Source organism: Pimephales promelas, chromosome 6 (genome assembly GCF_988280905.1).
Source record: "Pimephales promelas chromosome 6, fPimPro1.hap1.1, whole genome shotgun sequence".
NCBI lineage: Eukaryota > Metazoa > Chordata > Actinopteri > Cypriniformes > Leuciscidae > Pimephales > Pimephales promelas.
This window is the reverse complement of record NC_142774.1, coordinates 365,396-391,773: the sequence shown is the minus strand read 5'-3', so window position 1 is coordinate 391,773 and position 26,378 is coordinate 365,396. Positions and strand designations below refer to the sequence as shown.

General features: G+C 42.2%; 1 protein-coding gene across 1 annotated transcript in view; it reads left to right on the top strand.

Annotated features, from left to right (window-relative positions):
• The first annotated feature begins 14,173 nt into the window (after positions 1-14,173).
• sp6 (Sp6 transcription factor) overlaps positions 14,174-26,378 on the top strand; it is a 36,561-nt gene continuing 24,356 nt past the window's right edge. Inside the window, exon 1 of the mRNA XM_039682038.2 lies at positions 14,174-14,515. Within this exon, the coding sequence (XP_039537972.2) occupies positions 14,504-14,515 (12 nt within the window). The 5' untranslated portion in view covers positions 14,174-14,503. The remainder of the gene's footprint in view (positions 14,516-26,378) is intronic.

The window sequence follows — 26,378 nt, the reverse complement described above, 5'->3', positions numbered from 1 at the left end:
CAATAGAGGGATGCCGCAGAAGCGTGCTTTGGAAAGGCCTACCTGGAAGGCTAAATTGGGTGGCAAATTTCTTCAGGTGCTCCACCAGAACTTTGGTTATCTCCTGCGTCCTGATGAGTGTCATTTCGTGGAACACAGATCCTAGTCCTTTAACTCTGCAACAGAGAGCCACAGAGGGTCATTATGTGGATGCATTGGTGCAGATCTACAAACTTCCTTTCTCCAAATTCATGCACTCACATCACATGGTAGTTGGTGCAGCTGATGTTAGCTGTGACTGTAACCAGCATTTCCGGGGTGAAACTGGGGAGGATGGGGATGAGCTTCACAGTGAACCACGTAACCCAGACAGAGGCCTCAAATTCCTGGATCTTCGATCTGATGATTATGAAGGTTCGGTTCATCATCACGTCTCTCGCGGCAGGGGTGATATCGGGAGTCTGCAAAAACACAAAACCAGGACTGTGAACGGCACTGTAAGAGAGTACCGTACTTTGGGCTATTCTCCACGGCATCAATGCGATCTCTGTCAGACACTTTGACTTATTGACTTGCCTCGGGAGCTGCGCTCAGTGCCGTCAGAAACTCCTCCACGTTCTGGAAAGCGTCGCCTTCCTCCAGTCGGTCGAACACAGCGCTGATCTGGTTGGTGTTGTTCAGTACTCCAGAGCTCAGTGTGAGTTGAGCTACTTGGGTAGGGGTCAGCAGTGCCAGTGATGCAAGCTAAAGCACACCATGGACACAGATTCAGAAGTTTATGTTTAAAAAAAAGAATAATAATAAAATAAACATTTTTTAAATAAATGACACGTCACACGAGCTACTGGAGCAAGCCAGAAAAAGTTACTCACACTGGAGAAATTTCTATTCAGGGACTTCAAATCCTCCAGGTCAGCGTAGCTGGAGAAATTGCCAATGTTCTTCTCAAGCCAGTCAGCACTGCTCGTAGTTTTGGAAAGACAGGCAGGATCTGGATTGAACACAGAGCATTGGGGGAATGGGTTAGGGTTAGGGTTAGCACCACTGAATTGTAAGCAAGCTCAAAATAACTGTGACAAGCTGAGACGTTGACGGACGCTTAGGGAACTACAGCGCGAAAGATGACAACTCAAGGCAGTGATGGCACTAAAAAGTACCTTTTAGGTCGTCTCTCGACAAGAAGCGCTGGATGAATTGAGTGAAGACGGCCCGTTTCTGCTCCTCCGCCATGAGGGATGCCTGACGACCGAGAGCCTGCACCCTGAATCAGGAAAGATCAGCGAACGTCACGGATTGCCAGACCTAACTCCGCTAAACACCGCTTGAGGATTTCCACAGCACTGAGCATACTTACACAACTTGGTATGTGTCGCAACTGAAGTTCTTGGAGCTAAGGCAGGACAGAAAGTCCCTAGAGACTGCTGACAAAAATGGCCTCAGCCTCTCCTGGAACCAGGCGGCAACGAAGCCGGCATCCGTCAGCTGTGCAGCGCTGAAGTTGTTGACTTTCACCTCTCCTATGGCATCGAGAACATGGGACTGAGGCTGACCGTTGGGTAGGGTCTGTAAAAATAATGGGGCATGTCAATTCAGAGCTCTGAGGCAGCACTCCATTTTCTCTTCCATAAAAAGCAGGGGCGTCGCCTACCATGTTGGAGAACTTTGACAGAGCATCCTCCAGAACTCCTGCCACTTTCAGGAAGAAAAGCTTCCACGTCTCTGTGCTCGTGCCACTTGGCACCTTGCAAGTCAGCAGCGTGAAGATGTCATCAGAGGACAGAGATGATGCAACCTTGAAAGAGGTGGACAGATTTAAGCAGTCAGACACACAGGACACTTTTCAAAGGCAAGCACTCGGGTGCAGAGCTCATGGAGGACTTACCGAAGAGCAGGCATAATCAGAGATGTTGAAGTCGCACAGCCCAGCCGAGGAATTTTCAGACAGACGCTGAGCCTCAAGTTGACCACTGCCAGGCACAAAAGCACGATTCCCATTTACAACACTTTCTGAAGCCTACCTCTGCTTTCAGTAGATACCAAACCAATACTCACCGGTTAACATCTTGACACAGCCTGTTTTCTGTGAAGGAAGAAAAAAAAAACAAGATCAGATGGAGAACTTTCACATACTATCTTATGAGTTTATTGCAAAATGACTCGATTCCATCAATCGCAAACTGTCGTTGTGTGTTCTGACTTACCATCTACTAATGTTTCATTGCACTATTGCGAGAGAAGATGAAGCAGAAAGAAAAGAGAAAACAATTATGAACAGCTTCTCTTGGGCTTTAACTCAACTCATTAGCCATCTTAAACAATGAAGTACTTACGAAACCGACGGGGCGAGGAGGCGTACAGTCTGAAGAGAAGCCAAGAAAAAAAAGAGATTTCGGGTCAATAGGAGGCCACTGGCATATGGCTTACACACACATGCATTTTGTCAGAATTTCTTTGTCATGCCATACCTTCTCCTTGTGACTGTACAAGTTGGTCTACACTGGACTTGAGCTCCGCTTTAAGTCCAGATGGGAGAACTGCCAAAGCCGTCTCCAGGCCTTTCAATCTAAAGAAACATACAAAATGCAGATCTTTCAGTGCTTGTTTCTCCAGACTGCATACAAACTTAAAACCAAAGGTGCCAGGTTTCTCACATTGCACTGTAAGAGTCACAGGTGAGGTTGGTGGGGATCACCACCAGAACTGAAGGACGGAAGCTGGCCAGCAGGACCACGAGATTGATTTGAAACCACAGCTCGTAGTCACTCGTTTGGAAGAGGGGGAATTTGGGAGCCAGAGCAGTCAAAGTCAGGTTCAGCATTGTGTCTCGGACTTCCACGTTTGTGATGTAGGTGACGTTTTCCTGGAGGAGGGAGGGAAACAGAGCCTTCTTGTTTAAGAGCATCACAATCATGGTCTAGGCCAATTAGGATAATCAGGTTCATCGAATGAAAAAAAAAAAAAAAAAAAAAAACTCACCTCCTTGCTGACTTCCACAAATTTTTCAAAGAATTTCTCAAGCTGATTCTCATCTGGGGATTTTAGGATGCTGCTCAACACCTCCTTCACCACGGTCACATTTTCAAGAGCACCGGTGGACGGATCCAACAGCAGCTCGGCTTTCTGATCAGGTGACAGGGTTTCCAGAGCTGCCACCTGAGGTGAGCATAACACCAAGGAAATAGCAGGAAGGACTGTCAGCGCTCTGCTTTCTGCCCAACACTTAAGCACTAGTACAAGTGCCAATCAAATTCTCTATTAAAGCTGTATGACAACAGAAACATAAGAGAAGGTTGGTATTTTACCCCGCTGACGTTCAACTCCTTAAGGTCCGAGTAATTGGCCAGTGTGGTGAATGGGCCCAAGTTGGCCTTAAGCCAATCAGCATCGCTGGCAATGTTCTGTCTGCAACCTGTTTTTAAAGATAGGGGTGGAGGAAGATCAGTCTGCATTCCTGCACTGTTATGAAGTTGACACACACAACTACGGTGAGCTGTCAGCTGGGGGGAAAAAAAAATCCCACTGCAACGCACTCTATTCTGGCAATAGAGGGATGCCGCAGAAGCGTGCTTTGGAAAGGCCTACCTGGAAGGCTAAATTGGGTGGCAAATTTCTTCAGGTGCTCCACCAGAACTTTGGTTATCTCCTGCGTCCTGATGAGTGTCATTTCGTGGAACACAGATCCTAGTCCTTTAACTCTGCAACAGAGAGCCACAGAGGGTCATTATGTGGATGCATTGGTGCAGATCTACAAACTTCCTTTCTCCAAATTCATGCACTCACATCACATGGTAGTTGGTGCAGCTGATGTTAGCTGTGACTGTAACCAGCATTTCCGGGGTGAAACTGGGGAGGATGGGGATGAGCTTCACAGTGAACCACGTAACCCAGACAGAGGCCTCAAATTCCTGGATCTTCGATCTGATGATTATGAAGGTTCGGTTCATCATCACGTCTCTCGCGGCAGGGGTGATATCGGGAGTCTGCAAAAACACAAAACCAGGACTGTGAACGGCACTGTAAGAGAGTACCGTACTTTGGGCTATTCTCCACGGCATCAATGCGATCTCTGTCAGACACTTTGACTTATTGACTTGCCTCGGGAGCTGCGCTCAGTGCCGTCAGAAACTCCTCCACGTTCTGGAAAGCGTCGCCTTCCTCCAGTCGGTCGAACACAGCGCTGATCTGGTTGGTGTTGTTCAGTACTCCAGAGCTCAGTGTGAGTTGAGCTACTTGGGTAGGGGTCAGCAGTGCCAGTGATGCAAGCTAAAGCACACCATGGACACAGATTCAGAAGTTTATGTTTAAAAAAAAGAATAATAATAAAATAAACATTTTTTAAATAAATGACACGTCACACGAGCTACTGGAGCAAGCCAGAAAAAGTTACTCACACTGGAGAAATTTCCATTCAGGGACTTCAAATCCTCCAGGTCAGCGTAGCTGGAGAAATTGCCAATGTTCTTCTCAAGCCAGTCAGCACTGCTCGTAGTTTTGGAAAGACAGGCAGGATCTGGATTGAACACAGAGCATTGGGGGAATGGGTTAGGGTTAGGGTTAGCACCACTGAATTGTAAGCAAGCTGAAATAACTGTGACAAGCTGAGACGTTGACGGACGCTTAGGGAACTACAGCGCGAGAGATGACAACTCAAGGCAGTGATGGCACTAAAAAGTACCTTTTAGGTCGTCTCTCGACAAGAAGCGCTGGATGAATTGAGTGAAGACGGCCCGTTTCTGCTCCTCCGCCATGAGGGATGCCTGACGACCGAGAGCCTGCACCCTGAATCAGGAAAGATCAGCGAACGTCACGGATTGCCAGACCTAACTCCGCTAAACACCGCTTGAGGATTTCCACAGCACTGAGCATACTTACACAACTTGGTATGTGTCGCAACTGAAGTTCTTGGAGCTAAGGCAGGACAGAAAGTCCCTAGAGACTGCTGACAAAAATGGCCTCAGCCTCTCCTGGAACCAGGCGGCAACGAAGCCGGCATCCGTCAGCTGTGCAGCGCTGAAGTTGTTGACTTTCACCTCTCCTATGGCATCGAGAACATGGGACTGAGGCTGACCGTTGGGTAGGGTCTGTAAAAATAATGGGGCATGTCAATTCAGAGCTCTGAGGCAGCACTCCATTTTCTCTTCCATAAAAAGCAGGGGCGTCGCCTACCATGTTGGAGAACTTTGACAGAGCATCCTCCAGAACTCCTGCCACTTTCAGGAAGAAAAGCTTCCACGTCTCTGTGCTCGTGCCACTTGGCACCTTGCAAGTCAGCAGCGTGAAGATGTCATCAGAGGACAGAGATGATGCAACCTTGAAAGAGGTGGACAGATTTAAGCAGTCAGACACACAGGACACTTTTCAAAGGCAAGCACTCGGGTGCAGAGCTCATGGAGGACTTACCGAAGAGCAGGCATAATCAGAGATGTTGAAGTCGCACAGCCCAGCCGAGGAATTTTCAGACAGACGCTGAGCCTCAAGTTGACCACTGCCAGGCACAAAAGCACGATTCCCATTTACAACACTTTCTGAAGCCTACCTCTGCTTTCAGTAGATACCAAACCAATACTCACCGGTTAACATCTTGACACAGCCTGTTTTCTGTGAAGGAAGAAAAAAAAAACAAGATCAGATGGAGAACTTTCACATACTATCTTATGAGTTTATTGCAAAATGACTCGATTCCATCAATCGCAAACTGTCGTTGTGTGTTCTGACTTACCATCTACTAATGTTTCATTGCACTATTGCGAGAGAAGATGAAGCAGAAAGAAAAGAGAAAACAATTATGAACAGCTTCTCTTGGGCTTTAACTCAACTCATTAGCCATCTTAAACAATGAAGTACTTACGAAACCGACGGGGCGAGGAGGCGTACAGTCTGAAGAGAAGCCAAGAAAAAAAAGAGATTTCGGGTCAATAGGAGGCCACTGGCATATGGCTTACACACACATGCATTTTGTCAGAATTTCTTTGTCATGCCATACCTTCTCCTTGTGACTGTACAAGTTGGTCTACACTGGACTTGAGCTCCGCTTTAAGTCCAGATGGGAGAACTGCCAAAGCCGTCTCCAGGCCTTTCAATCTAAAGAAACATACAAAATGCAGATCTTTCAGTGCTTGTTTCTCCAGACTGCATACAAACTTAAAACCAAAGGTGCCAGGTTTCTCACATTGCACTGTAAGAGTCACAGGTGAGGTTGGTGGGGATCACCACCAGAACTGAAGGACGGAAGCTGGCCAGCAGGACCACGAGATTGATTTGAAACCACAGCTCGTAGTCACTCGTTTGGAAGAGGGGGAATTTGGGAGCCAGAGCAGTCAAAGTCAGGTTCAGCATTGTGTCTCGGACTTCCACGTTTGTGATGTAGGTGACGTTTTCCTGGAGGAGGGAGGGAAACAGAGCCTTCTTGTTTAAGAGCATCACAATCATGGTCTAGGCCAATTAGGATAATCAGGTTCATCGAATGAAAAAAAAAAAAAAAAAAAAAAACTCACCTCCTTGCTGACTTCCACAAATTTTTCAAAGAATTTCTCAAGCTGATTCTCATCTGGGGATTTTAGGATGCTGCTCAACACCTCCTTCACCACGGTCACATTTTCAAGAGCACCGGTGGACGGATCCAACAGCAGCTCGGCTTTCTGATCAGGTGACAGGGTTTCCAGAGCTGCCACCTGAGGTGAGCATAACACCAAGGAAATAGCAGGAAGGACTGTCAGCGCTCTGCTTTCTGCCCAACACTTAAGCACTAGTACAAGTGCCAATCAAATTCTCTATTAAAGCTGTATGACAACAGAAACATAAGAGAAGGTTGGTATTTTACCCCGCTGACGTTCAACTCCTTAAGGTCCGAGTAATTGGCCAGTGTGGTGAATGGGCCCAAGTTGGCCTTAAGCCAATCAGCATCGCTGGCAATGTTCTGTCTGCAACCTGTTTTTAAAGATAGGGGTGGAGGAAGATCAGTCTGCATTCCTGCACTGTTATGAAGTTGACACACACAACTACGGTGAGCTGTCAGCTGGGGGGAAAAAAAAATCCCACTGCAACGCACTCTATTCTGGCAATAGAGGGATGCCGCAGAAGCGTGCTTTGGAAAGGCCTACCTGGAAGGCTAAATTGGGTGGCAAATTTCTTCAGGTGCTCCACCAGAACTTTGGTTATCTCCTGCGTCCTGATGAGTGTCATTTCGTGGAACACAGATCCTAGTCCTTTAACTCTGCAACAGAGAGCCACAGAGGGTCATTATGTGGATGCATTGGTGCAGATCTACAAACTTCCTTTCTCCAAATTCATGCACTCACATCACATGGTAGTTGGTGCAGCTGATGTTAGCTGTGACTGTAACCAGCATTTCCGGGGTGAAACTGGGGAGGATGGGGATGAGCTTCACAGTGAACCACGTAACCCAGACAGAGGCCTCAAATTCCTGGATCTTCGATCTGATGATTATGAAGGTTCGGTTCATCATCACGTCTCTCGCGGCAGGGGTGATATCGGGAGTCTGCAAAAACACAAAACCAGGACTGTGAACGGCACTGTAAGAGAGTACCGTACTTTGGGCTATTCTCCACGGCATCAATGCGATCTCTGTCAGACACTTTGACTTATTGACTTGCCTCGGGAGCTGCGCTCAGTGCCGTCAGAAACTCCTCCACGTTCTGGAAAGCGTCGCCTTCCTCCAGTCGGTCGAACACAGCGCTGATCTGGTTGGTGTTGTTCAGTACTCCAGAGCTCAGTGTGAGTTGAGCTACTTGGGTAGGGGTCAGCAGTGCCAGTGATGCAAGCTAAAGCACACCATGGACACAGATTCAGAAGTTTATGTTTAAAAAAAAGAATAATAATAAAATAAACATTTTTTAAATAAATGACACGTCACACGAGCTACTGGAGCAAGCCAGAAAAAGTTACTCACACTGGAGAAATTTCTATTCAGGGACTTCAAATCCTCCAGGTCAGCGTAGCTGGAGAAATTGCCAATGTTCTTCTCAAGCCAGTCAGCACTGCTCGTAGTTTTGGAAAGACAGGCAGGATCTGGATTGAACACAGAGCATTGGGGGAATGGGTTAGGGTTAGGGTTAGCACCACTGAATTGTAAGCAAGCTCAAAATAACTGTGACAAGCTGAGACGTTGACGGACGCTTAGGGAACTACAGCGCGAAAGATGACAACTCAAGGCAGTGATGGCACTAAAAAGTACCTTTTAGGTCGTCTCTCGACAAGAAGCGCTGGATGAATTGAGTGAAGACGGCCCGTTTCTGCTCCTCCGCCATGAGGGATGCCTGACGACCGAGAGCCTGCACCCTGAATCAGGAAAGATCAGCGAACGTCACGGATTGCCAGACCTAACTCCGCTAAACACCGCTTGAGGATTTCCACAGCACTGAGCATACTTACACAACTTGGTAGGTGTCGCAACTGAAGTTCTTGGAGCTAAGGCAGGACAGAAAGTCCCTAGAGACTGCTGACAAAAATGGCCTCAGCCTCTCCTGGAACCAGGCGGCAACGAAGCCGGCATCCGTCAGCTGTGCAGCGCTGAAGTTGTTGACTTTCACCTCTCCTATGGCATCGAGAACATGGGACTGAGGCTGACCGTTGGGTAGGGTCTGTAAAAATAATGGGGCATGTCAATTCAGAGCTCTGAGGCAGCACTCCATTTTCTCTTCCATAAAAAGCAGGGGCGTCGCCTACCATGTTGGAGAACTTTGACAGAGCATCCTCCAGAACTCCTGCCAGTTTCAGGAAGAAAAGCTTCCACGTCTCTGTGCTCGTGCCACTTGGCACCTTGCAAGTCAGCAGCGTGAAGATGTCATCAGAGGACAGAGATGATGCAACCTTGAAAGAGGTGGACAGATTTAAGCAGTCAGATACACAGGACACTTTTCAAAGACAAGCACTCGGGTGCAGAGCTCATGGAGGACTTACCGAAGAGCAGGCATAATCAGAGATGTTGAAGTCGCACAGCCCAGCCGAGGAATTTTCAGACAGACGCTGAGCCTCAAGTTGACCACTGCCAGGCACAAAAGCACGATTCCCATTTACAACACTTTCTGAAGCCTACCTCTGCTTTCAGTAGATACCAAACCAATACTCACCGGTTAACATCTTGACACAGCCTGTTTTCTGTGAAGGAAGAAAAAAAAAACAAGATCAGATGGAGAACTTTCACATACTATCTTATGAGTTTATTGCAAAATGACTCGATTCCATCAATCGCAAACTGTCGTTGTGTGTTCTGACTTACCATCTACTAATGTTTCATTGCACTATTGCGAGAGAAGATGAAGCAGAAAGAAAAGAGAAAACAATTATGAACAGCTTCTCTTGGGCTTTAACTCAACTCATTAGCCATCTTAAACAATGAAGTACTTACGAAACCGACGGGGCGAGGAGGCGTACAGTCTGAAGAGAAGCCAAGAAAAAAAGAGATTTCGGGTCAATAGGAGGCCACTGGCATATGGCTTACACACACATGCATTTTGTCAGAATTTCTTTGTCATGCCATACCTTCTCCTTGTGACTGTACAAGTTGGTCTACACTGGACTTGAGCTCCGCTTTAAGTCCAGATGGGAGAACTGCCAAAGCCGTCTCCAGGCCTTTCAATCTAAAGAAACATACAAAATGCAGATCTTTCAGTGCTTGTTTCTCCAGACTGCATACAAACTTAAAACCAAAGGTGCCAGGTTTCTCACATTGCACTGTAAGAGTCACAGGTGAGGTTGGTGGGGATCACCACCAGAACTGAAGGACGGAAGCTGGCCAGCAGGACCACGAGATTGATTTGAAACCACAGCTCGTAGTCACTCGTTTGGAAGAGGGGGAATTTGGGAGCCAGAGCAGTCAAAGTCAGGTTCAGCATTGTGTCTCGGACTTCCACGTTTGTGATGTAGGTGACGTTTTCCTGGAGGAGGGAGGGAAACAGAGCCTTCTTGTTCAAGAGCATCACAATCATGGTCTAGGCCAATTAGGATAATCAGGTTCATCGAATGAAAAAAAAAAAAAAAAAAAAAAAACTCACCTCCTTGCTGACTTCCACAAATTTTTCAAAGAATTTCTCAAGCTGATTCTCATCTGGGGATTTTAGGATGCTGCTCAACACCTCCTTCACCACGGTCACATTTTCAAGAGCACCGGTGGACGGATCCAACAGCAGCTCGGCTTTCTGATCAGGTGACAGGGTTTCCAGAGCTGCCACCTGAGGTGAGCATAACACCAAGGAAATAGCAGGAAGGACTGTCAGCGCTCTGCTTTCTGCCCAACACTTAAGCACTAGTACAAGTGCCAATCAAATTCTCTATTAAAGCTGTATGACAACAGAAACATAAGAGAAGGTTGGTATTTTACCCCGCTGACGTTCAACTCCTTAAGGTCCGAGTAATTGGCCAGTGTGGTGAATGGGCCCAAGTTGGCCTTAAGCCAATCAGCATCGCTGGCAATGTTCTGTCTGCAACCTGTTTTTAAAGATAGGGGTGGAGGAAGATCAGTCTGCATTCCTGCACTGTTATGAAGTTGACACACACAACTACGGTGAGCTGTCAGCTGGGGGGAAAAAAAATCCCACTGCAACGCACTCTATTCTGGCAATAGAGGGATGCCGCAGAAGCGTGCTTTGGAAAGGCCTACCTGGAAGGCTAAATTGGGTGGCAAATTTCTTCAGGTGCTCCACCAGAACTTTGGTTATCTCCTGCGTCCTGATGAGTGTCATTTCGTGGAACACAGATCCTAGTCCTTTAACTCTGCAACAGAGAGCCACAGAGGGTCATTATGTGGATGCATTGGTGCAGATCTACAAACTTCCTTTCTCCAAATTCATGCACTCACATCACATGGTAGTTGGTGCAGCTGATGTTAGCTGTGACTGTAACCAGCATTTCCGGGGTGAAACTGGGGAGGATGGGGATGAGCTTCACAGTGAACCACGTAACCCAGACAGAGGCCTCAAATTCCTGGATCTTCGATCTGATGATTATGAAGGTTCGGTTCATCATCACGTCTCTCGCGGCAGGGGTGATATCGGGAGTCTGCAAAAACAGAAAACCAGGACTGTGAACGGCACTGTAAGAGAGTACCGTACTTTGGGCTATTCTCCACGGCATCAATGCGATCTCTGTCAGACACTTTGACTTATTGACTTGCCTCGGGAGCTGCGCTCAGTGCCGTCAGAAACTCCTCCACGTTCTGGAAAGCGTCGCCTTCCTCCAGTCGGTCGAACACAGCGCTGATCTGGTTGGTGTTGTTCAGTACTCCAGAGCTCAGTGTGAGTTGAGCTACTTGGGTAGGGGTCAGCAGTGCCAGTGATGCAAGCTAAAGCACACCATGGACACAGATTCAGAAGTTTATGTTTAAAAAAAAGAATAATAATAAAATAAACATTTTTTAAATAAATGACACGTCACACGAGCTACTGGAGCAAGCCAGAAAAAGTTACTCACACTGGAGAAATTTCCATTCAGGGACTTCAAATCCTCCAGGTCAGCGTAGCTGGAGAAATTGCCAATGTTCTTCTCAAGCCAGTCAGCACTGCTCGTAGTTTTGGAAAGACAGGCAGGATCTGGATTGAACACAGAGCATTGGGGGAATGGGTTAGGGTTAGGGTTAGGGTTAGCACCACTGAATTGTGAGCAAGCCAAAATAAGCTATTGCTCATATGATGTGTTTTTTCTTTTTTTTTTAATTAATACAAAAAACCACATTTGCTTTTAACTTAAACGCAATAAAATGTGCTGTACCTGAATTGTCTCTAGAGAGGAACGGCAGAATGAATTGTTTGTAGATGGAGGACTTCAAAGTTACATTCACCAGATTCACTTGCTGATCGAATGTTTTGACTCTGTAAACCAATAAATGTTCAAACATAAGCCACAATTTTAAAGTCACTACAATATATCCAATATATTCAATATTTTGACTCATACATTGCCTGGAAGCTGACACATGAAAAGTTGATCTTGCTCATGTTGGATAAGAACTCTGTTGTGATGAATGGGAGGATTGGAATAAGTCTGACACACAGCCATGACTGAACAAACTCCACGTTCTGTGCTTTCTCCACGGTCAGTGTGTTTAAGGCACCAAAACCTTCAGCGATGTCCTCGCTCGAAGACACTCCCTGAAATAAAAATCACTCAAATTAATTTAATGATAATTTACAAACTGATTACACATCCAGGTCAATTGGCACCATGCATGTAGTGATCATTAATAATATCACAAATGAATTATGAATATTCGAAGATTCAACTGATTGCATGCTTGAAAGGAAACATTTCAGGAAAAGAAGAACGTATTAAATGTAAATAAAATTAAAAATAATCGAAAATAAGCAAAGATGCTTTCCAGCAGAGGATAAATAGTCTTAGATGTTGATTTCTTACAAGGTGAACCATGACATTTAGTGTTGATGTAATGATCTTTCCAAGCTCTTTTTGGAGCGTGTGAAGTTTCTCTTGAGGGAAACCAGCACTGCCGTTTGATATGCATTGTAGCTGGTGTGTAGTGTTATCCACTGCATCTAGAATCTAGACATGAAAACAGAAATTAAAAGTACCAAAACTGCAATGCTGAACTTGAGAAAAATAAGCTTGTTTTCCGCATGCATTTAAGAATATTCCCCTCTTGCTTCAGCTACTGCAGTCATAAACGGTAGTAATCCATTGAGATGTTTTTGCACAAAATCAGAGTTGAACCATTCGAGACATTGTGAGATTGCATGAAGAGACCGACTAACTAAGAGCCGAGGCAACATCTCTAAGATGCCTAGAGATATCTACCCACAAATCTACAGTACTGAAGCGGAGGTACTGTGAGGATATCCTCAAAAATAATATCATATATTTATCAACTAAATTCTATTAACTAAATCAGATCATAAAGATTCACATAGAAAACAGCTGCTTTACATTAGAATAATATTTTATAAAATATTTTATTTGATCAAATAAGAGACTTAAATAAGAGTCCTTGTCTAAAACAATAACAGTAGCATTTTACACACAGTAGATATACATTGCTTTTTTCTTTTTGAAAGCAGTGCATTCAGTGGTAAGAGTTAACATGCAGCATAACACTCTTAGGACAAAAGGTATTAAAGTCTGATGTACATTTCTGAGCCCTGTCATCATGTCCACCTGTTTATAGTCAGTTTGACAGACTGTGGAAAAAGCTATTCTAAACACATTTCTTTCCAGCATGTGTCAGAATTTGCTTTAATCCATTTATTTGTATATCAATCCATATATCAAATGTTATATGTTATGAGAGAGAGAGAGACCTCACCAGAGAGCTGAAATTCTTCAGACTATTCAGATTACAGTTGTCCAGTTGAGTTTGATTGCTGGTTCTTCTGAAACAGTGGAAACAAAAAACATGTTCATTAGGATTAGTATAAGACTACTATTTATTGGAGTTAATTAAGAGCCATACTCACTCAGTAGTCACATTGCATGATCCTGTTTCTAGGGAAAGTCATAGATATGTATTTAGTAGGTTGCAGGGACTCACATTTAATTGTTCAGACTTTGACTCTCCAAAAATCCCTGATTAACTGGTTACAAACAGATCTTTAGAAGTGGTAAATGCTGCCGCTAAACTATGCTATACTTCTGAAAATAGTAGTTGGGTAACAGCTTTTTAGCACAGACCGATCTAAAATATAACTTTAATTGATAAGATCATGAAGAAAGTTTTTATTCTGACCAGAAAAAAGAAAACAAAATCAGAGCATGACTCTGTCATCTTTACAGTTATTTTCCTTGCTTATTTTTTTTTTTAAAACCTTTTAATTTCTAATAATTTATTTGTACTTAAAGTTTTATTAAATTCTCAAGCTTATTTTGGATTTCATGCTGAATTAGACAACTGTAGCAGAGACAGGGGTGTGCCAGCAGCTACAAACGACCCCAGTGTCGTTCAGGTATAGCCACTGCTCTGGATGGACCGGCCAATGGAGGACAAATTTTTTTTTGAAGTGACGTGCTGATTAAGTCAAAAGTTCAGTGTTTATTCCAAAAAAGCGAAACACAAATATATTCCAAAAGAGTGCCTCTGATATTTACAATGAAAATCCAAAACGTATCAAAAAACATAATAAAAATAAAATAAAATGTTCAAAGTTAAATCCACAACAAACTTTTGGCTATGTCAGAAATTTGACCCAAAAATCACACAAGCAACTCCCAACAAACTCACTCTACCAACTCCCTTACAACACTGAGAGGCCCTCTTAAAAAGTAGCCCCTCCCACTTGGACTAAACCACTAGGTAATTGAAAGTAATAAAGAAATTTAATAAAAACAAAAGATATATAGATAAAGATTTAACAGTAACAGAGACATAACTAAAAAAAAAACATACAAGCATTTGAAACCAAACAAACCAAATTCATTAATCATAGTTATCAAAGAATCCAACAAACACCAATCTCCCCCTCAGACATGAGACCAATTAACAATGCCTTCTTTTGGCGGGAAATAGTTACTTTAAAATGGTGGCAGTCACTGTGGCCAGGTTTCTTCTGTTTGCAACGTGAAAATGTTCCAGTATGTAAGTATGACAATTTATTTGATGTTAGTGAATGTTCACTAGTGATGGAAATGAAGCTTTCTGAAGCACTGAGGCTTTCCCCTAAAGTGTATTGTAAATTGGTTCCTTACTTGAAGCTTTTCAACACCGTGCACACTAACGACGTCTTGTGGTCAAAACGTAAAAATTTGTTTTTTGGATTGTTTTATGTAATAAATCACTGTGTGCTATGAAAACCACAAAGCAATTAAAGAATCATCAGTGTTCGAGTTGATTTTTACACAATGAGTCTATGAATTAATTTATGAAATAATATGAGTTCATAGGCAAGGCTCATATAGGCATATATAATCAAAATAAAATAAAACTTTTGTGGAATAGTGAAGTGCTGGGTAGTGAAAGTGCTTGTGAACTGTGAATCTCAGTCGGTCTCAATTCATTACCGAAGCGCATGACACTCGAAACCTGCGCAAGGGGCAGTTTTTAAATCAGAATATGAAGCAGTGCAGTCACGTGGTTGTGTGTTGAAACGAAGCTTCGGACGTCACTGATCACATGGTTATGGGAAAACGAATCAAGCTCCGGTACAGTGCTTCATGTGAGATGCTTCGTTTTTTTTTAATAGAAGCCTCGGTGCCGAACGTCACATCACTAATGTTCGCACACAATAAATATTTAACCCGGCAACCCGTCTTGTCGGAATTATCTTGTTCGTACTTAATGCGCTACACAAATCAACATTTTACAAAATGAATGAAATATTTAACTAAAGAAAGAGCACATGGTGTAGACAGGAACAACACTCAAACTGACACCCACATATCTGGTGTTAACTGGCGTTATAATATTGCTCAAAACAAATGTGTTATGTTTGTATAAAAAGTGCACAGAGTGTGTTCTTTGTCCAGTGTAATAATAATAAAAGTCTGTAGTCTCAGTGTCCCGATTGGCGATTTCAATGCATTACTATTGCTTTGACATGCAAACACATGAGGCTTTTTGTATGCTGAACACACATTTATTTATTTAATGATCTATCTATTTAGTGATCTATTTAATTTATCCATATCTACTTGCAAAGTTCCAGTCATGTGGAAGTGTGCTAGAGTAACACCTTTATACAAAAGTAGTGATGCTCTTGATCTGAACAATTATAGACCAATCTCAATTATTATTAATGTAGTAAAATTATTTGAAAAAATTATTCAAGAGACCGTTTAAATACATTGAGTTTTCTATTTTTTTTTTCTACAAATCAATCAGGTTTTAGGCCGAATTACTCCATCACCACTGTTCTTACAAAATTTGTAGGAGGAGCGTGAGAGAAAGGGCGCTGTGATTGGTCAATCGCGTCGATTCATCACTGTGATTGGGTTATTACCCTGCATGCGACGAGGCCCGCCTATCCGTCCAGTTTTCTCCATCAGTTGATTAGCATTTAGCATGCTGTTATATTGAACTGAACTGATGAAGATGGATGTACTGTTTACAGAGTTCACCCTCTCATCCTCATCTATATCAAAATGAACTTGAAAGGATAGTGTGTGTGTGTGTGAGTACGCGTTTATTTGATTTGATGACTGGTGCGAAAAGTGAAAAAGAAGAAGAAAAGAAATCAAATTAAGCTTTAGATGCACTTAACTTATAATGTTAAAATAACGCATAAAAAACGCTGTACGATTAGTTTGTTAATGTTGTCAGGTGAAAATGCTTTTTATCTAGAAACTTCAGATTTAATTTACATTGATCTTAAACACTTGTTGTTGTTGTTTTTTTTTGTTTTTTTTGGTCATTTTTTTGTCTCTTTATTTTCATAAACCACCACTTGCCATGGCTTCCCATGCACCTGGGGCATTTTTTAGATTTACAGTATGAGTATATATTTAAAACATTATTATTATTATTTTGTAAATGTAAGCTGATGACACCCAGGCCTTATGTGTCTGGACCTCTCCACTAGAGGGCACCACCTTGACGATAACTAGTCTCCATGTTCCATGTGCTCTGACCGATATTTCCTATGATGTCATGCATGCATAGAAAGTAAAAGACTATCATAATCTCACCATTTAAATGTGTTGTGTTGCACTGGGAAAAAAAACAAACAGGTAAATATAAAGAATCTTAGTGTTAGTGTTTCATATTGTCACACTAAAAGCTTAGTTTAAACAATAATTAATGAAGTATTCATTTTCAGATTTTATAGATTTTTTAATCAAACACATATGGATTGTAAAGACTACATATATGGAGCAATATATATATATAAAAAATATTTCCTTTAAGAATTTAACTGACTTACCTGTGCATTACCAAGAGACACAGATGTTGCTGTGGACAGGGTGAGAAAAATATCTAATTAGTGTAATCTTTCAGAAATGTGAACAGGAAGCATTTTGTGTAATCAAGGTATTTCTGATGTTGTTGGGACTGAATAGCCACAAAATAGTATCTGGTTATGGTTAATAGTAAATAGTATGTTGGTTAGTATCTGTTATTTTAGTTGTGGGAATAACATAGTTTTTTTGATCTGTTGCAGTCTCTTATACTGTAATCTGTGATCCAAGCAAATCTGTTTGTGCGTCAATTGCTGTGAAAACATTTCAAGGGATGTGAGCATACAATGGCATTTGCGTTGACTTGTTAACCTCTTCTTCTTCTTTTTTTTCACTTGGAGAATAACTCTCTCTCCGCCTTAGAATTGAATCAAGCCATGTTACAAATCACAAGTGAAGAAGTAAGAGAAGAAACAAATGATTGGAGTGTTGCTTGTGCACATTGTAGTCTTTGATAAAAAAAAATATATATTCTCAGTTTTTTGTTTAAAATGTCGTTTAATTTTAAGAAACTTTCCCACCTTCAAGTGGAATTATTTTGTTTAGTTTAAAATCAGATGCTCTGTTCTTTGATTTATTGTGTGTTCAGATATTCTAACAACAAAATATTCTGGGGGCCATTCATATTTTGTGAAAATGATAGTGCTAGCTGACAACATTTCTGTAAAAAATTTTTTTTTTTAAAATTCCCCTGGTGGGGAAAGAGTTAAGAAAGTGGTCCATAAATCAAAACATGAAATGAGTGGCACTTGCAAAGCAGCATGAAATGTGAAAAAGATAAAGAATTTTTGGTTCCATTTTTTTCTGTTTAACCCTTGTGTGTTCTCTGTCTAACGATTCTGCTTAGTTTGATGATGCTGCATGTTTAAGAAACACCCGTATTCTGCTTGCTTACATTTCCTCACACACCAGTTGAACCTTCCATAAAATAATCTTTCATAAAGTTTGGAAAGATTGAAGCAAATTACAATGACGTGTGTGTGTGCACTTATTACATATGTAAAAGATTTTTATACATATGTAAAAGAAGTTGTTAAACCACTAAATTAATAAGAAAAAAGTTGATTAGGAATCTGATTGTGAGGTGCCTACAGATTCCCACCCCTGATAGTTACACCCTCGAGTTTAGCTTGAACCCTGACTAAACTCACCTGCAACTTTCCAGTAGTCCTGCAGAACTTGCTTAGCTTGATCAGGGCTGTGTGATTAGGCTTAGGGCAGAGTTGAGAACCCTTGTCATAAAGTATCATATGAAGAGTTGTTCAACTGAACGATCTAATTCCAGTGTTTGAGAGTTTTAAAAAAAATAAGATTTGTTTTGCAAGAGGCAAGAACACGATTAAAGTCTGACCGGACTAGGGGGGCACTATCTTTCACCCGGCGCAAATGACTTTGCACACTGACGCATGTATCATTCCTATTTTGTACCCGCGCCAAGCAGGCTTTCCCTCCACAGACATACGTCGGTAAACTAGGAAATGAACTTGCGCTCCCTGGGCGGATCGGCACTAAATAGGAGGCGTGTTAAGGCGCAAACAATCCCTGGTGCTATTTTACAGTTCCAGAAAACAATTCCACCACTGACCAGAAAAAAACCCAAGTGTGTGTATGTGTGTGTGAGAGAGAGAGAGAGAGGGTGTGTGTATCTCACCCATACAGAGGGCAGACAGTAGTAGCAGTCTGCGGGGCATAATGTTTTGTCTCATGTCACTCTCAGTTCATCTTTTATGCTGCAAGGGTGAAAACATTTATTATTCAACATGCACTGTAAAACATTTGTGTTGATTTGCAATATATTACAAGTTTGTGTTCTCGAGATTAAAGAACACAAACCTATCATGCATCGTTGAGATTTATTACTAATTGTAAAGCTCGCACCCATCACTGTGAGCTGTATTCTCGTGTAGGGTGGTCTGGTCTGACAACACGGAGGCTTTGTCATTGGTATACATTTATATATATAAGGCTATTCTTGGTGTGCTACCATCTTATTTATGTTCACTTCTTATGAAAAAAAGGGTCCCACTTTATATTAAGTGGCTTTAAGTACTATGTACTTACATTGAAAAATAAGTACAATGTACTTATTTTGTTCAGATTGTATTGTAAAACACTTTTGTTGCTATTGAGGTGTGATACGGGTAAGGTTAGGGTTAGGTGTGGTTGTATAGGTCGGTTTAAGGGTGGGTTAAGGTGTAAGGGAAGGGTCAACTGTGTAATTACAAATGTAATTACATTTATTAATTACAGCTGTAATTACATGCAGGTATTTTCAAAATATAAGTACAATGTAAAAACATGTATGTACACAATAAGTCCATTGTATCAAAGTATTAATTACAATGCAAGTACATAGTACTTAAAGCCACTTAATATAAAGTGGGACCAAAAAAAGTGTTGGTAATTACTCTCTCCGTTCTCAAGATGTTGTCTTGTTTTCTGTCCCACATGTCAGTACTGTGCTGGGTAATAAGGCCTTTGTTTATTCTGCTCCCTCTACATGGATTTTACTGCAGAACAACTTAAAACTTAGTAAATTGATTCCTATAAGTGTTTTTAAGTTGAGAATGAGAAGTTTTGAGTTGGACTCCCTCACATGTCCATGTTTTCGTTGAGATTTCATTTGTAAGTGCATAATCGGCTTTTATTTGTGTGTCTTTGTACGTATGTAATGATGTGATGTAATTTTGCTGCCTATCTTGGCCAGGTCTCCCTTGCAAAAGAGATTTTTAATCTCAATGGGTTTTTACCTGGTTAAATAAAGGATAAATAAAAAATAAATAAAAATAAAGTGGGAAAATAGCCTTTTGTGTTTTATCCATCTAAATTTGTGAAAATGCCCAGATGTCATTTATGTTTTGGGAAGATCCCTTGCATCATACAACAGCTATAACTCCATACAATGTTTGTCTACACTGTACAAACTGTGTTCTTTTATTATTGTGAGCCACAGGTAGTCCGGTATTGTGTTTGCGAGTTTCAGCAATCTGTTGTGTTATGTTCAGTCTTATTATTATAGCTCTATAATGTGCCGAAATGACACACTGATCACCATAGTGGGAACTTTCAGGCAAACAACCATTTATTGTCAACTTCTGTAATATTCTCTCAACATTTCCACTTGTATTGACAATTTAATAACATGCAAACTGACTTTGGAAAATTTGTGAGTACATTAGAGTGCAGTACAGGAGAGTACAGTACAGTGCAGTAGAGTACAGTAGCGTACAGAGCAGTAGAGTACAGTAAAGCACAGTAGAGTACAGTAGAGTAAAGTGCAGTAGAGTACAGTAAGGCACAGTAGAGTACAGTACAGTGCAGTAGAGTACAGTACAGTGCAGTACAGTAGAGTACAGTCCAGTAGAGTACAGTAGAGTACAGTAGAGTACAGCACAGTAGAGTACAGCGCAGTAGAGTACAGTACAGCACAGTAGAGTACAGTACAGCACAGTAGAGTACAGTACAGCACAGTAGAGTACAGTACAGCACAGTAGAGTACAGTACAGCGCAGTAGAGTACAGTCCAGTAGAGTACGGTAGAGTGTAGTAGAGTACAGCGCAGTAGAGTACAGTACAGCACAGTAGAGTACAGTACAGCACAGTAGAGTACAGTACAGCACAGTAGAGTACAGTACAGTGCAGTACAGTAGAGTACAGTACAGCACAGTAGAGTACAGTAGAGTAAAGTGCAGTAGAGTACAGTAAGGCACAGTAGAGTACAGTACAGTGCAGTAGAGTACAGTACAGTGCAGTACAGTAGAGTACAGTCCAGTAGAGTACAGTAGAGTACAGTAGAGTACAGCACAGTAGAGTACAGCGCAGTAGAGTACAGTACAGCACAGTAGAGTACAGTACAGCACAGTAGAGTACAGTACAGCACAGTAGAGTACAGTACAGCACAGTAGAGTACAGTACAGCGCAGTAGAGTACAGTCCAGTAGAGTACGGTAGAGTGTAGTAGAGTACAGCGCAGTAGAGTACAGTACAGCACAGTAGAGTACAGTACAGCACAGTAGAGTACAGTACAGTGCAGTACAGTAGAGTACAGTACAGCACAGTAGAGTACAGTACAGTAGAGTACAGTACAGCACAGTAGAGTACAGTACAGCGCAGTAGAGTACAGTACAGTGCAGTACAGTAGAGTACAGTACAGCACAGTAGAGTACAGCACAGTAGAGTACAGTGCAGTACAGTAGAGTACAGTACAGTAGAGTACAGTACAGCACAGTAGAGTACAGTACAGCGCAGTAGAGTACAGTACAGTGCAGTAGAGTACAGTGCAGTACAGTAGAGTACAGTACAGTAGAGTACAGCGCAGTAGAGTACAGTACAGCACAGTAGAGTACAGTACAGCACAGTAGAGTACAGTACAGCGCAGTAGAGTACAGTACAGCACAGTAGAGTACAGTACAGTGCAGTAGAGTACAGTGCAGTAGAGTACAGTACAGTGCAGTAGAGTACAGTGCAGAAGAGTACAGTACAGCACAGTAGAGTAGAGTACAGTGCAGTAGAGTACAGTACAGTGCAGTAGAGTACAGTGCAGAAGAGTACAGTACAGCACAGTAGAGTACAGTACAGTGCAATAGAGTGCAGCAGAGTACAGTACAGCGCAGTAGATTACAGTAGAGTACAGTACAGTGCAGTACAGTAGAGTACAGTGCAGTACAGTAGAGTACAGTGCAGTGCAGTAGAGTACAGTACAGCACAGTAGAGTACAGTGCAGAAGAGTACAGTACAGCACAGTAGAGTACAGTACAGTGCAGTAGAGTACAGTGCAGTAGAGTACAGCACAGTAGAGTACAGTACAGTGCAGTACAGTAGAGTACAGTACAGTAGAGTACAGTACAGCACAGTAGAGTACAGTACAGCGCAGTAGAGTACAGTACAGTGCAGTAGAGTACAGTGCAGTACAGTAGAGTACAGTACAGTAGAGTACAGCGCAGTAGAGTACAGTACAGCACAGTAGAGTACAGTACAGCACAGTAGAGTACAGTACAGCGCAGTAGAGTACAGTACAGCACAGTAGAGTACAGTACAGTGCAGTAGAGTACAGTGCAGTAGAGTACAGTACAGTGCAGTAGAGTACAGTGCAGAAGAGTACAGTACAGCACAGTAGAGTAGAGTACAGTGCAGTAGAGTACAGTGCAGTAGAGTACAGTGCAGTAGAGTACAGTGCAGAAGAGTACAGTACAGCACAGTAGAGTACAGTACAGTGCAATAGAGTGCAGCAGAGTACAGTACAGCGCAGTAGATTACAGTAGAGTACAGTACAGCGCAGCACAGTAGAGTACAGTACAGTGCAGTACAGTAGAGTACAGTGCAGTACAGTAGAGTACAGTGCAGTACAGTAGAGTACAGTACAGCACAGTAGAGTACAGTGCAGAAGAGTACAGTACAGCACAGTAGAGTACAGTACAGCACAGTAGAGTACAGTGCAGTAGAGTACAGTGCAGTAGAGTACAGTAGAGTACAGCACAGTAGAGTACAGTACAGCACAGTAGAGTACAGTACAGTGCAGTACAGTAGAGTACAGTACAGCACAGTAGAGTACAGTGCAGTACAGTAGAGTACAGTACAGCACAGTAGAGTACAGTACAGTGCAGTAGAGTACAGTGCAGAAGAGTACAGTACAGCACAGTAGAGTACAGTACAGCACAGTAGAGTACAGTACAGTGCAGTAGAGTACAGTGCAGTAGAGTACAGTGCAGAAGAGTACAGTACAGCACAGTAGAGTACAGTACAGTGCAATAGAGTGCAGCAGAGTACAGTACAGCGCAGTAGATTACAGTAGAGTACAGTGCAGTAGAGTACAGTGCAGGAGAGTAGAGTAAAGCGCAGTAGATCACAGTAGAGTACGGTGCAGTAGAGTACAGTAGAGTACAGTAGAGTACAGTGCAGTAGAGTACAGTGCAGGAGAGTACAGTGCAGGAGAGTACAGTGCAGGAGAGTACAGTGCAGGAGAGTACAGTGCAGTAGAGTACAGTGCAGGAGAGTAGAGTAAAGCGCAGTAGATCACAGTAGAGTACGGTGCAGTAGAGTACAGTAGAGTACAGTAGAGTACGGTGCAGTAGAGTACAGTAGAGTACAGTAGAGTACAGTACAGTAGAGTACAGTAGAGTACGGTGCAGTAGATTACAGTAGAGTACAGTGCAGTAGAGTACAGTGCAGTAGAGTACAGTGCAGGAGAGTACAGTGCAGTAGAGTACAGTGCAGGAGAGTAGAGTAAAGCGCAGTAGAGTACAGTAGAGTACGGTGCAGTAGAGTACAGTAGAGTACGGTGCAGTAGAGTACAGTAGAGTACAGTAGAGTACAGTACAGTAGAGTACGGTGCAGTAGAGTACAGTAGAGTACAGTACAGTAGAGTACAGTACAGCGCAGTAGAGTACGGTGCAGTAGAGTACAGTAGAGTACAGTACAGTAGAGTACAGTAGAGTACAGTACAGTAGAGTACAGTAGAGTACAGTACAGTAGATTACAGTAGAGTACGGTGCAGTAGAGTACAGTACAGTGCAGTAGAGTACAGTAGAGTACAGTAGAGTACAGTAGAGTACAGTGCAGTGGAGTACAGTAGAGTACAGTGTAGTAGAGTACAGTAGAGTACAGTGTAGTAGAGTACAGTAGAGTACAGTAGAGTGCAGTGGAGTACAGTAGAGTACAGTACAGTAGAGTACAGTAGAGTACAGTAGAGTACAGTACAGTAGATTACAGTAGAGTACGGTGCAGTAGAGTACAGTACAGTGCAGTAGAGTACAGTAGAGTACAGTAGAGTACAGTAGAGTACAGTGCAGTGGAGTACAGTAGAGTACGGTGCAGTAGAGTACAGTACAGTGCAGTAGAGTACAGTACAGTGTAGTAGAGTACAGTAGAGTACAGTAGAGTACAGTGCAGTGGAGTACAGTAGAGTACAGTGTAGTAGAGTACAGTAGAGTACAGTGTAGTAGAGTACAGTAGAGTACAGTAGAGTGCAGTGGAGTAGAGTGCAGTGGAGTACAGTAGAGTACAGTACAGTGCAGTGGAGTACAGTACAGCACAGTAGAGTCGGATACAAATACTTTTTTATTCAGTAAGAATGCATTAAATTGATCATCAAAGACATTGATAAATTTATAAAAGATTTTATTTCAAATAAATGCGTTTCTTTTGAACTTTATATTCATCTTTAGGATCATGTGACACTGAAGACTGGAGTTATGATGATAAATTCAGCTTTGATCACAGGAATAATTACACTATACATTCACTCAGAGAAATTGTTGCTATTTAAAATATCTGTATTTCTGATCAGGTAAATGCAGCCTTGGTGAGCAGAAGAGACTCTTTTGAAAACTTTTTTGCTGCTGTATCACCATCATATGATGCACATGTAGACTGATGTACACTCCAGCGCTAGCGCATGCTAGAAAAGGGAATATATTCATCTTGGTATCGTGTAATGGTAAGGAAATTTTCTTACCTGTATGACAGCTCAGGTGACTGAAGTGAAGGACAAAGTGTGTGTGTGTGAGTGTGTGTGTGAAAGAGAGAGATCTGGGTGGGGCTGATGTGCTAAAGCAGCTGCCGCCCAGATTCAGACCCTTCTGATGCCCACACACACACACTCACTCTCACACACTCAGACACACACACACTGGATTTTAAAGAGCATTATAATATTTAGACAGAAATGTGCATTGTTAAATTGAAAATTAAGTGTGGATTCTAGTGAGGACTGTGATAAATGTGACAGGAACAATAAACACACATTTATTCTGGAGGCCTAATCATGTTTATTCTCAGTTTATGATCAACTTCCACTGATTCAGATTCAGATTTCTCCTGTTAATTCATTCAGATTCACTTTATCCTGACACTGAATCTTGGGCTAAACAGATTGAGTGTACCTGTCAATCATCTTTATCAGTAACAGGGCTGAACCAGTGTGTGTGTGTGTTTTCTGGAACATTCTGGTTATTTAAGACATGTTGTTAGTGAACACATAACTGACGCACACACACACACACACACACACACACACACACACACACACACACACACACACACACACACACACACACACACACACACACACACACACACACACACACACACACACACACACACACACACATTCTCCAACAAGATCTCATGGTTCTATCACACAATTTCTTGTGGCAGTTAGATGCACAATAATATGATACAATAATGTAAATGTGATAACATATTAACAGCATGTGGGTTATTTAAAGAACACCTAACTTGTATTTCCTGTTTTCTAGATTATATTAATATGTGTGCATCATTGTGAGGATGAGTCTAGTTTATCTTGCAGTATTTTCCCTGATTTGATCAATATTCTTCGCCTCGGTACAGTGATTCTGACACCGGTTCCGTCTAATAAACCGGACAGCTTCCCAAACAATCTTACAAGCTGTAAAACATGTATTAATCCCTGAATATGAACACGGAGCAGCTGTGTCGTAAAGTCGCCAGAACCATAATATTGTTGTCTCTAAATGTATAAGCGTGTAGATTTTAGAAGCTGTCAATATGACACTTTAGAGTCCGTTCAGACTTGTGTAGACTTTTGGATAAGAATACAATCTTCATTATCAGGGTGTGTTTCATTATTTCGTTATCACTTTGCAAAAGACTCCAGGCCAAAAAACACCTTTTTGATGAATGGCAACTTGCTGGAATTCCACGGACATTCTTAGTTCACACTAAAACGAACATACAATAGAAGCTAATTTAAGAAATGTGTCATTGTGGTTTCTTCTGTCTGTCAGAATAAAACAACATGCTTTGTGATCTCCATATGTGTGTTAGATCAAACCGGCTTTACATTGGATAGGCATTCGTTCTCCAATACTCTGAGATCACTCAAGATTATTTCCTCTCCTTCAGGAGTCATAGTCTCATGGATTCAGAGAAGCTTTCGACAGTGGGAATACTTGTTATTTGCATTTGGAAAATTCTGGTTTGACCCCAAATCCCTTTCTTGGATATGACTCCTGTAATTTTCTAATGGTGTTCCTTGTTATTCAATACAGCCATTGAGCCCTTGTCCATTTGGCGTCATAGCCATAATGTGTTTAAAGGTATCATGCCATAAACTTTCCCTTTACTCGCATCTCTGTCACCTTTTCCACCCGTGATGAGTTGGCATCCCTGTATTTAACAGGCCCTCAATACCAACAGTGTCCCCCCTTGACTGATCTGTTTGCCTTCCCAGCCACGAGTAAACCCGTCCCCGCGCTCTGTGTCATTGCCTGTCCCTGATTGGCTGGCCAGGACGAGGGAGCTGTTGCCGTGCGTCCACCCTGAGAAAATCACTGCCATCCGTCTGTGTGGCGTGTTGAACTATTCTCCTGCGTTTACATCCCTTTATTCAGACACAGTGTCTCATTTTGTTGAAGTACCTTTTAGAAATGTTTGCAGAATATGTAATTAGAAAACTGGGGAGTAAAAACATGCTTTGATAAATAAAATTGTGGCATCCTAAATCGTAGTTATTAGTTATAAAAGGGGAAATGATGAAAAAAAATTGACAGTCTTTTAGGAGAAAGCACAT